We start from the raw sequence: 13188 nt of genomic DNA on the forward strand, positions 1-13188 counted from the left end.
ACACACACACACACACACACACACTGAGAATTCATGCTTCTGCCTATGTGTGTCTTATTCATACCTACACCCTTATAGCTAACTACTTTTAATTTTAAACTTGTCCTTTCACTTTCCTTATGCAAATAGAAATAAGTAGGAATACGTATTTTTTTCTTCTTATGTGAAAGGTGTTTCATACACTTCCATTTTCAATTAGTTTTGAGCTTGTAAATCATTTTCTTTGCATCATTATTAGAATATAGCATGTGATTTTTTAGACTGTCTCCATGACTATCTCATAGCAAGGTTGAACAGAACAGTTTTGAGTTGACAAAGTTGTGAGAGAAATCACCTGAACTTTATATACAGCTGGTTTTGAAGTCAGTACTTCTGTGACTACAAGAGTCACAGTATTTTTTTTTAAAAAGTGACAACTTTCTATTTTATGTAAAATAGGTGTATTCTGTACAAGACATGCCTTCCAAATAGGATTTTGAAAATCTTACCTGGAAAAAAAGCACAAAGAAATAACTAGAATAGTTCTCTCTATTCAACTTTAATATAAATGTGATGCTCACATGATTGATTTTGTGGTATTTTCATTGGCAAACACACACATGTATTTGTGTGTATTAAAGTAGAGAAAACTTTGCATTTGTGAGTACTGTAGCATTAGCATGTTTACTGCAATAGTATACATAAGGCACAATATAGGTACTCACATCATTTATACACCAAGCTGTTATGGAGTAGATTTCTACCCGAGAAATATGGAATGTTTTCTTAAGTGGCACATCTTCACATTTGGGATAGTGAAGCAGTGATGTTTGGGAAGAATACTGTGCTGTATTGCGGAATAACCTGTACTTGAGTCCTCAGTGTGGAATGACTACGTTGGTGCAAAAGTAATTACAGTTTATACCCAGTCCAGTTTGGATTACTAGTCACTGGTTGGGACTTTGCTTTCCTAATCTGAAAAATCAGGGAGTAGGAGTGGGACTTAATGCCAGATGTCAGTGAGATCTCTGGCTCCATAGATCTAGTTAAGACCTGGGAATAAAATCATCCTTTACTGTTTGGAAAATAGAATTTTAATTTGTAACTTTTTTCTCCCTGACAAGTCAGATTGCTTGCTTTACTTTATGAAAAGACTTTCTTCTTGCCGGACGTGGTGGCTCATGCCTGTAATCCCAGTGTTTTGGGAGGCTGAGTGGGTGGATCATGAGGTCAGGAATCGAGACCATCCTGGCTAACATGGTGAAATGCCATCTCTACTAAAAAATACAGGAAAAAAAAAAAAAAAGCCAGGTGTGGTGGTGGGCACCTGTAGTCCCAGCTAGTTGGGAGGCTGAGGCAGGAGAATGGCGGGAACCTGGTAGGTGGAGCTCGCAGTGAGCCAAGATTGCACCACTACACTCCAGCCTGGGTGACAGAGCGAGACTCCGTCTCAAAAAAAAAAAAGACTTTCTTCTTTACGTATTTCCAGTAACCATTAAAATTTTAAAAACTAAATATATTATTAATCCTGCAGAAATTACTTTGCTTTAATTAATTGCTTTACTTGAACACATTGTTGGTTTTTGAAGTCACATTTTTTTCCTGAGTATACTACTACTATAATGACACTTCTTTGTTCTTTTAGTGTAGGATTTTGCCTTGGGCAAATATAATTCTATTTCCCTTTGAGGCTGTCACTCATAATTTTGTTACTTTTATGAAAGTATATTGAGAAGAACTATATGTCCCTAAAGAATATTGAAAATACTAACAACGGGGTCTAGGGGAAGCTTTACTCCAGGAAGATAGAAAAAGGTGAAAAAACTTTTGACCCAAAGTTACGAATAAGGGATGTGCCTGAATGAATTTTGCATGTGAAAAAAACTTCACAAAATCTATCACATGCTTCTGTATTTAATACATTTTTTTTTTGAAGGAAAATTTGTATTTTAATTATTTTTATGTACAGAAAACTCAACAGTGTACATTTAACCCAGCTTAGTGGCAAGTTCTTTAGCCTTTGCCTTTTCAAGCTTGGCAATGCGAGCCACAGACTTGGGACCCAGGACATTGCCGCCCCAGTGACGGCGGATCTCATCATATCTGTCATTGTAATTGGTCCTGATAGCTTCCACCAGCTTAGCCAAAGCGCCTTTGTCTTCCGAGTTCACCTGTGTGAAGGCAACAGTGGTGCAGGTCTTCCTGTGGACTAGACGGCCCAGTCTGGCCTTCCCCTTGATAATGCAGTAAGGGACCCCCATTTTATGACGCAGGGCAGGCAAGAAGACAACCAGCTCAATGGGATCCACGTCGTGTGCAATCACTACCAGCTGAGCTTTCTTGTTCTCCACCAAGGTGGTGACGGTGTTAACTCCTGCTCGAAGGACAGGTGGTCTCTTAGTGGGGACATCCCCTTTGCCAGCAGCTTTCTTCTCGGCCCGGGCCAACAGCCTCTGCTTCTTCTCTTGCTTTGTCTCTGGTCTGTACTTGTGGGCCAGCTTAAGCAGCTGAGTAGCTGTTTGGCGGTCCAGGGCCTGGGTGAACTGGTTAATAGCAGGAGGCACTTTCAGCCGCTTATAGAGGATGGCTCTCTGCCGCTGCAACCTGATATAGCGAGGTCATTTCACAAAGCGGGTAAGGTCTCTTTTGGGCTGGATGTCCTGTCCAATGCCAAAATTCTTAGGTCTTTTCTCAAACAGGGGATTCACCACTTTCTTGGCCTCCTGCTTTTTCACGACAGCAGGGGCCGGAGCCACCTTCTTTCCCTTGGCCTTCTTTCCTTTCGGCATCTTGGGTGGCGGGAGGAGAAAGTATACATTTCTTTTAATGTATATCAATTGTAGAAGATTTTGTAAGCCTTGGCATTTTTTTTCAGTGTGTTCAAAATATTATATTTTTGGTTTAAAGTATACGATATTTAATATGTAAGTGAATTCAGTCTTAATGATTCTGTTTGGAAGTAGTTGTTAGCTCTTGCGTTTAACAGTTAACAGCCTTGACTCATAGCTTTGCGTATGCACTCAGTCTTGGTATAGTAGGACTCAGCTACTCATTTTGTCCAACTTGTTTTTCCCTCGTACTATTACACCTGTCTTTGAATCATATTTTCATCTACCAGATTCTGAAAGCTATATAATTTCTAATGTGATTCAAGTAAATCTGTGTTTTAAAGATTTAGAAGCCGGGCGTGATGGCTCAAGCCTGTAATCCCAGCACTTTTGGGAGGTTGAGACGGGCGGATCACGAGGTCAGGAGATCGAGACCATCCTGGCTAACACGGTGAAACCCTGTCTCTACTAAAAAAATACAAAAAACTAGCCGGGCGAGGTGGCGGGCGCCTGTAGTCCCAGCTACTCGGGAGGCTGAGGCAGGAGAATGGCGTGAACCTGGGAGGCGGAGCTTGCAGTGAGCTGAGATCCGGCCACTGCACTCCAGCCTGGGCAACAGAGCGAGACTCCGTCTCAAAAAAAAAAAAAAAAAGATTTAGAAAACTGAGTTATAAAGATTTTTTACATTTATTTTTTAAAGTTTTATGTTATTTTTAATTGACACATAATTGTATGTATGGGGTACAATGAGATGTTTCATTACAGGTATATATTGTGCAATAATCAAATTAGGCTAATTAACATAGCCATCACTTCAAATATTTATCATTACTTTGTGGTGACATTTAATAGTCCACTATTTTAGCTATTTTGAAATACACAATACATTATTATTAACATGGTCACCAAGCTGTGCAATAGATCACGAGAACTTATTCCTCCTGTCGGATGGAAGCTTTGTACACTATGACCAACATCTTCCCTTTGCTCATCTCCCCTGCACCCCTTCCACCCAGTCCTTTGGTAACCACCACTCTACGCTCTACTTCTGTGAGCTCTTATGAAGTCTACTTCTATGAATTAGATTCCGCAGATAAGTGAGACCGTGTGGTATTTACCTCTCTGCCTGGCTTATTTCCCTTTGCTAAACGTCTTCTTGTTGCAAATAACAGAATTCTGTGTTTTCCTTAAGGCTGAATAGTATTCCATTGTACATCTATACAGCACATTTACTTAATCCATTGTTTGTTGATGGCCACTTCAGTTTTTCCATATCTTGACTATTGTGAATTATGTTGCAATAAAGGTGAGAGTGCCGACATCTATTTGACATATGAATTTCAATTCCCTTGTATATAAGAGGTCTAAAGATCCTAACTGGTTTAAAGTACAAACCAAACCAAACCAAACCATATAGTTTCATGGCATCACTGGGAGGAGAATTCAAGCTGCCTGCTTGCCAAAATGCATAGCGGCTTCTCTGGACTTCAGGGACCCTTCTGTAACTGCCTTGGGTCATTTAGCAGCTTTAGTTGCTCTTCATGAGTTGTCATTTTAGCCTTTAAGCACTGCTTTCTTCTGAGACCATCCAACCCTTCAGCTTTGTCTGGCGTTTATAGGTAGCTGTGCTTAAATAGGTCTGTTATTTTTATTTTCTCTTTAGAACCTCTTGAAACCAATCATTGGAAATAAAAATAGCAAAAACTGTAACATTTGCATATGAAACCATTAGTGAACTAGTAAACTGTAAAGACTACTCTCACATGGAAGCAATATGTTTTTTTTTTAAATTTTTAAATTTTTTTTATTTTTGAGACAGAGTCTAGCTCTGTCACCCAGGCAGGAGTGCAGTGGCGCGATCTTGGCTCACTGCAAGCTCAGCCTCCCGGGTTCATGCCATTCTCCTGCCTCAGCCTCCCAAGTAGCTAGGCCCGCCACCACGCCTGGCTAATTTTTTGTAGTTTTAGTAGAGATGGGGTTTTACCGTGTTAGCCAGGTTGGTCTCAATCTCCTGACCTCGTGATCTGCCCGACTCGGCCTCTCAAAGTGCTGGGATTACAGGCGTGAGCCACCGCGCCGGCCAATGTGTTTTTTAATAATTCAGTCAGAACTGTTGAAAGATAGGCCATGGATCCTATTTTTGAATGATTTTTACTTTAATGGAGTGAAAATCTGCTCTGTATTGTGTCATCATTCTTAGTTCTGAAAGATGACTTGTAGTTAAGGTGATAATATTTGCTATCACAGCTGAGAATAGAGAAAAACAATTCATTATGAAGCTCTTTCATTCCCTTGAAATTCGAGTGCTTTATCTATATCGGATTATGAATTTAGATAACATAAACATGTCAAGATGTGGCTCTGGACTGCTTCCCGAGATGGTACAGCATTACTCTAGGTTCCATTTACTACCAGCTTGAACGTTAGAAAGTTAAGAAAGTATTAAAGGAAGACTTTAGAAAATCTATCTTGTTTTATTGTTGTTGACACATAATTAAGTTGGCATGGAATCCAGTTGACTTAACCATAAATTTGTGTGATAGTCAAGAAAGAGGGAAACTAATCAGGCATCTGAGGAATAGTAGCCGCAAGAATATTAACAGTAACAAGTAACACTTACTTAACTGGACCCTGCAGTAAGTTTACATGTACCATCATATTATATGCTAATAATTAACTTCTGAAATCAGTGAGCTAGCATTTTACAGATTATAAAACTAAGACTTAGAAGGGTCAAGTAATGTGTCCAGAATCCTGCAGCTTGCAAACAGCAGCCCTGGGACTCTTACCAAAGTCTTTGTTACTGTTCAGACTTTATGCTTTTTAACTATTCAGCTGTGTTGCTACCTATGTCAAGCCATCAGACATTCTTTTATAGCACAGTAACTCTGAAGCAATGAGTTAAAAGGTGGATGATCATAAGAGTAGAGGGTATTGAAGAAGAAATGACAAATAATGGAAAATTTTCATGTTTCCAGAACAACAAGGTCATTGATCTCTAAAAAATTAAAAATAAATTAAGGCTGGGCGTGGTGGCTCAAGCCTGTAATCCCAGCACTTTGGGAGGCCAAGGAGGGCGGATCATGAGGTCAGGAGATCGGGACCATCCTGGCTAACAAGGTGAAACCCCGTCTCTACTAAAAACACAAAAACTAGCCGGGCGTGGTGGCGGGCGCCTGTAATCCTAGCTACCCAGGAGGCTGAGGCAGGAGAATGGCGTAAACCCAGGAGGCCGAGCTTGCAGTGAGTCGAGATCCTGCCACTGCACTCCAACCTGGGAAGCAGAGCAAGACTGCGTCTCAAAAAAAAAAAAAAGAATAAATTAGATGTTGTGGTTAGTAGTATAGTTTAAGACTCCATACTAATACCACTGTTTCCTGAATGTTCATTGTATAGCTGTATGTGTATATACACTAGTGCCAGAATCCATTTTACCATAGCTATGGCCATTTAAGAGTCTAAAGTAAGAGAGCCAGAGACTGGTCTGGCTCACATGGTCCTTATGAAATTTTACTAAGATCAGAAGTGTCATCTTGAGGACAAGGGACTCAGCATCTGGTGCCTAATTCTAAAATGGATGTTGTGAATGAAGCTTATTTATAGAAGAGAATACAAGATCCTTTTCTTTACAACCCTTTTTCCTCCTAGTTTCAGCCCTTCCACCGTCACAACCAGGTTTATTATTAAAATGGAAGCCAACCTGTTACTACAGAACCTTTGCCTACCATTTGGAGATGTCTGCCTGGGGAGGTTTCTGTTCTTACTCTCACAAGCTTATACCGTCTAGTGACATTTAGCTCAATATCTTGGTGTTTGGGCTGTGTTTATATCCAGCATCAAAAATGAGACAAATATTCAAAATTACATAAATCTGATCTATTTTCATGCTTTCTTTTTTTTTTTAAACCATGTGGTGTTGGAGAGGTGGGTTGGGTATTAGGTTGATGGTGAGTAGTTAGAGATTGGGGTTGAGGAGCAGGGAGCAGTTTGCTTCCAGTGGAATCAGGGAGTCTGATAGGATTAAGTTGTAAACTGCAAAGGGCAATGGTCTGTATCTGTTTTGCCCATTATATGTATCCAGAGCCTACCATGTGGTTGGGTAAATATTCAAAGGATTTAACTAGTGAATCAGTGTTTCCACATCAATTTGTTTTTCTCATTCTGTCTTCATATCCTTGTTATAGTTGTTACAGATTTATTCATAGAAGTCCACTTTTTAATGTCGTTCAAGCAAAACTCTGTAAAATAGGTAACAGATCAGAGAACCTTGTTGTGTTAAGTTCCTGGGAAGGATTTAGGTTTACTGGAATTTTGTTCTTGGAGGGCAGGGGATATCTTTGGGACTTAACAATTCTCATGATCTTTCTTTTGTTCACTTTTGTTAAGCCAGTTTTCTTTTTTGAAAAATAGGTTATTCTAATACTGAAGTAAAGATACATGTCCCCTTCTTCCTTACATGATAGCTGGGGACTCAGTTCCTTACCAAACTGACACAGTTGCCTGAGAGTCATGCAAATGGATTATACTTCCATAACCTCCAAAAATGAGTCTTACTTTCAAATTACAAATTTTCAAGTATCACCCTAGAATGAAAAAGTTTAAATTGGTAGTCCTGACTGCTCATGAAATTCATATTTCATGGTACTTTCTTTTCTGGAAGCTAAGGACCTATAGTGTGTGAGAATCCAAAAGAAGTATAATATCTATAAAGGGAGTATTTTATACCTTGAAATTTGATTTTCTGTTTTTCTGTCCCTTGTGAATTTGATTTTCATTATTGAATTTCATGCTCCCCTTATACTTAATCATTTTGTAGCATGGCAGAACTAAAGATAACATTTTGCCTTCTTTTTTGTAGCATAAAGTAGTTTTTGGTACCAGGATGTCCTCAAAAACAAAATAGGAAAAATAAAGGATTTAAAGCATTTGAGCCACACCTAATTAAAAGGGGAGGAGGACTTCAGTTACCGAATCTAATGAAATTCACTTATACTCTTCTCCTGAAGTGACTGTACTCCAGCCTTTTATCTTTGTTTTGTCATATGTCATAAACCGTCTTTAAAATATTTTTTTCTTATCCCCACAAAGAATATATTCATTTTCTAAGTTTTGAATTATGATATATCTACTTTCAGTTCTTTTGCTTCTCTCTCAATGTTTACTCTTGCTCTTTTCAGACAGAGTACTAATAAAGCTTTTTCATATAAGAAACATTTTCTAATGATTCACTTCAAATTATTTTCTTTTAGTTTTACTCAGTATTAAAAATTTGTCATTAGTGCATTCCTATTTTGTTTTTGAGGACATCCTGGTACCAAAAACTACTTTATGCTACAAAAAAGAAGGCAAAATGTTATCTTTAGTTCTGCCATGCTACAAAATGATTAAGTATAAGGGGAGCATGAAATTCAATAATGAAAATCAAATTCACAAGGGACAGAAAAACAGAAAATCAAATTTCAAGGTATTAGTATTATTCCAGATCTGTCTGACACATTCTTAATGATTCATGAATACCTGTGCCAATCCCATAGTCAGTAAATATTTGTTGGAAAATGAATGTCACATATTAGTTAGCTTTAGGGAATAAAACTGTAATGAATATGTACTCTGTTTTATACCTAATTATATGCTGCTAATTTTTCTCCTCTTCCTTCTCTCCAGGAGAAAAGACTGAAAGAAAGGGAAGCCAGAAGAGAAGCCAACAAGAGGCAAGCAAAGGTAAGGGTTTATATACATTTGTTTTTCCAAGCTCTATTAAGGTAGAATTGATAAAAGCATTTTATATTTTGGCAAGAACAATGCTTGTAATGTTAAAATGGAATTTAAATCCTCTTCTTTTCAATATGGATTTTATATGTCATTTGTATATCATGATATTCCAGTTGGATTCAAGCCCACGCGGCCTTCTCTTCACTTTCTTGTATTCATGTGTTTCCTCTCTGGTGCAGGCTGAAAAATACCTAAGATAATTTGTTACTGGGTTTGCCTCGTTTACTCCACCACTTTTTCCCATTGTATTTTGTGTCTACTAAATACAAAAGGCAGTTGACTCTGTGGGCCAGGCGTGATAGGATTTTCATCTGTATCATCTTTAGGTAGACAGCCCATGTGAACCCAACCTGATAACAGGTAACTTTGAAAGCATCAGTTCAGCTCTTAGAATCTAGGGGAAAAGTGTTCTGTATCTCCCACTTTTACTATAGTCTGTAGCTGATACTTTTCAGCAAATACATATGTACAGTTTTCTTCAAGTATGTATGTATAATTATAAACACCGTCCATGTGCAGCTATGATTTTTATATAATGTGTTTGTCACTGAGAAGTGTTCAGCTTCTGCATTCTGAGGACATTTAGTAGAAATGATTTCCTAGAACTAGGGCCCAATAACGTATGTCATTTCTCATGCTGTATCTCATTGTGCTGTTTCTGACTAGCCATGATTTCCTCTTGACAGTTAGCAAAGCTCCAACTCCCTTGAGGAGGCTCTTAATATTCTTTGTCATTTTTTTTTCCGTGCTGGCCATAGCACTTAGAGAGCAAGTCAGAGATGATAACTCATGCTATAGTTCTGAAGTGGGAAGCAATTATTCTACAGTGTAAGATGAAAAGACTGCTTATATTCAGTATTAAATATCACTCTGTCTTCAAAGGTGCCCGAAAACGAGAGCTCCAGTGTGTGCAGCCTGACTGCTAAATAAGGTGGTGGCTTCTGCGTATGCTTTAAAGTGCAAGCGTGAACCACCATGGCAGGGACACTAGATCTCAGAGGCTGTAGTGGGAAGGATTGAAATTTAAGAAGAAAATCTTAAATCTAATAAAAGCATTTGATATTTATGAATATTGCATGTTCAGCATAAAAATAAACCTATTTTATTTCACTAAGAAGCTCTCATTTCTGCATATATAAATGTAAGATGAAAGATATAATCTAGAGCCAAAGAAAGCCCTGTTACTGTATTTCTTTTGTTTTTATTCATGCATATTTCTATATATCACTAAATATGGTTTATTTTTTATATTTACTGATGCTGTATGCTCAATTTTTTTTTCCCCTGGTGGTTTAAGCTGTAAGAAATAGCTCTCACCCTTGAGCTATCCTCCTGGAAACCTCCTCTTTTATTCCCCCATAAATTGATGTGTATATTTGGTTTTAATACTGTGTCTGCTGGGGAAATGAAAAAATGGTAAAGTCGTGAGAATCAGGCATTTTCACTGGGGACTGATCTCTGAAGTGAACTCCTTACGCCAGACTCTCCCTTCCATTTCCCACTCCCCTTCCGTGTTTGTCCTGTGTGTTTGTTTCCTGACATCTAAAAAAGGAAGAAGATTTTTCTTGTCAAGAGAAGGTCTCATTTCTGTATAACCACTAAGGATCGGACTAAGAACAGAAGGAAGAGCTGACATGGCTTTGCAGCTCAGCCAGGAGCTTTAAATAGACAGAGGCTGTGTTTTATTATTGCTCTGAATAGTTTAGCTACCTCCATTTCACAGCCCGTGTCTGAGTGCTCAGAGATGGCAGCCCTTTTGTAAGAGTGATACTACCAGAGGGATCAGTGGCTGGTTTGCAGCCAGGACTCAAACATTCCTCAAGACACTGAGGACTGCCAGCAGTGACAGGTTCAGGCTGACTGACAGAGCCCAAGGAATGAGCTCAAACCAACCTTTTGCACCTAGCTTCCTTTCAAATGAAAGTGACAGGGGATGAAGGCTCTCATGGCTTTTGAGGTGCCTTTTGGAAGCAGACCCAGAAGATATTATTTGGAAACACTTGGTAAAGGGACGATGGCACAAATTTCTGTGATATGTAAGGAGAAATATGATGTAAATTATCAGGTTTCTCTCAGTGTGTGTGCTTCAAATGACAGATGTGACTTAGTTTTTGAGTAAACTTTGTCTTCTCATTGATCCTCTTCTGTAAACCTGATCATTGTGTTACTTAGGTTGTTGCCTTCTGAATCACTTCAGTCAGATTCCAGCTAGAGCATCCCTTTGATCCCTGAACCTACAAGATATCCAGAAGGTATTTTAATGGTCAAGGAAAGTGGTACTTGCAGACTTAATTTACCAGGAAATGTAGTCATAGCTGTTTATAGCTATTCTAAGCAATCACTGCATAGAAACTGAAAGTGTAAGAAAGGGAGGACTCACATAGCTGTCTTTCTACCTTGTTTTGTGTTTTGTGCAGCAAACATCATTTTATTATACAAGGAAGGATATAAAGGACACAGTATTTTTTTGGGGGGGGGGGTTTAGTGTTTGAGTGAACACTCTTATTTCCCAGAAAAGAGAAAACTTAATGATAATGTGAATTTTCAGTTTTAGAAATGATGATTACTGGTAATCTCTTCTCTGGCATATTGAAAGTATTTCTAAGAAAAATTGCTTTAAAGTATGAGTAGGATAAACTAAAGTTGGAATGGACCTCTCAGGAATCTGATACGACTTTTTGTTAAAAGATAGATCTAAGTTCTGCCTAGATTATGTTATGTGCAGAATTGGGAATGGAAGATAAATACGGAGCTGAAACTGTTACAAAGGTTTGCTGGGTACTTAATAGTGGTTTAGGAAATATAGGTCTTTTGGGTATCAAAACTTTCTTTAGCAGAGAAATATTTGAACTGCACAATAGAATTGTTTTTACTTTAGCTAACAAGATGTCGTATATTCTTATGACCTAGAGATTTTAAACTAAGATCCAGAAAAATACTTGTAGCAGTGATCAATAGACCACATTGCTTTTTGGGTTCAGGGAGGTTACATAATCCTGGAATACAGCTTTATCTCATTATCTAACTAAATTTCCTTTTGCTTTGAGGGTCACAAGTGCCAGTAGGAGTCCTTGGTTGCTGGAATGATTTTGTAGAAATGTAAGGAAAAGGAACAACAGTGCTAAAACTTGGGGAAATAGATCCTCAGAAATATCTCAGTACTGTGCTACTTTTGAAAAGAAAGTGTGATTTTTATTTATTTATTTATTTATTTTTTAAGTTGGAATCTTGCTTTGTCACCCAGGCTGGAGTGCAGTGGCACGATCTTGGCTCACTACAACCACCACCTCCCAGGTTCAAGCGATTCTCCTGCCTCAGCCTCCTGAGTAGCTGGGACTACAGGCACCCACCACCACGCCCAGCTAATTTTTTGTATTTTTAGTAGAGACAGAGTTTCACCGTGTTGGCCACGATGGTCTTGATCACCTGACCCCGTGATCCGCCCGCCTCGGCCACCCAAAGTGCTGGAATTATAGACATGAGCCACCGCACCTGGCCAAAAGTGCGATTTATTAAACAAAAGTCTGAGGCTGATGAAATTGAACACTGACTATGAAGGAGCAAAGAGTAGGAAAGAGCTCAAATACTTAAAAATAGTTAAAAGTTGCTTTGACTGTATTAAAAATGATGATTATAGTTCATAGTTTTTAGGTGTGGGGAAAATTAATATGATGTCATACATTTCGAGGTTGAAGTTTTATAGACATTGTACATTTTCACTTGTTTTTATTTTCTGGTTTGTATTGTGTTTTTATTTATACTTAACAAATATTAGTTTTAGGTAACAGTTGCTTGAATACCTAAGGTAATCTCTGTACTAACAGAAAAGTAGTGTTGAAGTTAGAGCTCTCAGAATAGGAGGTCTGAAGAAGTAGTAGTTATTTAATTTTAAAACTCTAGGCCGGGCGTGGTGGCTCATGCCTGTAATCCCAGCACTTTGGGAGGCCGAGACATGCCTGTAATCCCAGCACTTTGGGAACCCCTGAGGTGAGGGCTTCAAGACCAGCCTGGCCAACATGACAAAACCCTATCTCTACTAAAAATACAGAGAGTGTGCATCTGTAATCCCAGCATACTTGGGAGGCTGAGGTGGGAGAATCACTTTAACCCAGGAGGTGGAGGCTGCAGTGAGCTGAGATTATGCCACTGCAGTCCAGCCTGGGTGACAGAGCGAGACTCTGTCTCAAACAAAACAAAACAAAACAAATAAACAGACCAAAAACAACAACAACAACAACAACAAAAAACCTTAAAAAACTCTAGTAGACTTGAGAGATGCCCTGGACTGACTTTCTAATCTACTGGTCTTCAATGACTTTTTCTCTGACCGAACAGTAGTTTCATAAAGCAAAGCTAGCTTTATTCATTTGATATTTTGTTCTTCCTACTTTTTTGGTGTTAAAATATCCTTTCATTTATGAAATAATACTGATAATTTTTAAAAAGTCTTATTATTTGGCAAAGTAAAAACCCATTTCACCCCTTTAAAATCTTTTTTGAGCTTTTTCTGATCCATGAAATTCAAGAGCGAGTGTGGCAGCCACTGATCTACTTCAGTGGTTTTCAGTATTATATCGAGTGACCTATGGACTCTCCTCTCCACCCCCCA

General features: G+C 38.6%; 1 protein-coding gene across 1 annotated transcript in view; it reads left to right on the plus strand.

Moving 5' to 3' along the window:
• The window catches only part of DDX10 (DEAD (Asp-Glu-Ala-Asp) box polypeptide 10), a 285003-nt gene that overhangs the window by 187694 nt on the left and 84121 nt on the right, over nt 1-13188 (plus strand). Inside the window, exon 16 of the mRNA XM_011926680.1 lies at nt 8472-8528. Within this exon, the coding sequence (XP_011782070.1) occupies nt 8472-8528 (57 nt within the window). The remainder of the gene's footprint in view (nt 1-8471; nt 8529-13188) is intronic.

This window comes from Colobus angolensis, unplaced genomic scaffold, assembly GCF_000951035.1.
Source record: "Colobus angolensis palliatus isolate OR3802 unplaced genomic scaffold, Cang.pa_1.0 Scaffold7, whole genome shotgun sequence".
Classification (NCBI taxonomy): Eukaryota; Metazoa; Chordata; class Mammalia; order Primates; family Cercopithecidae; genus Colobus; species Colobus angolensis.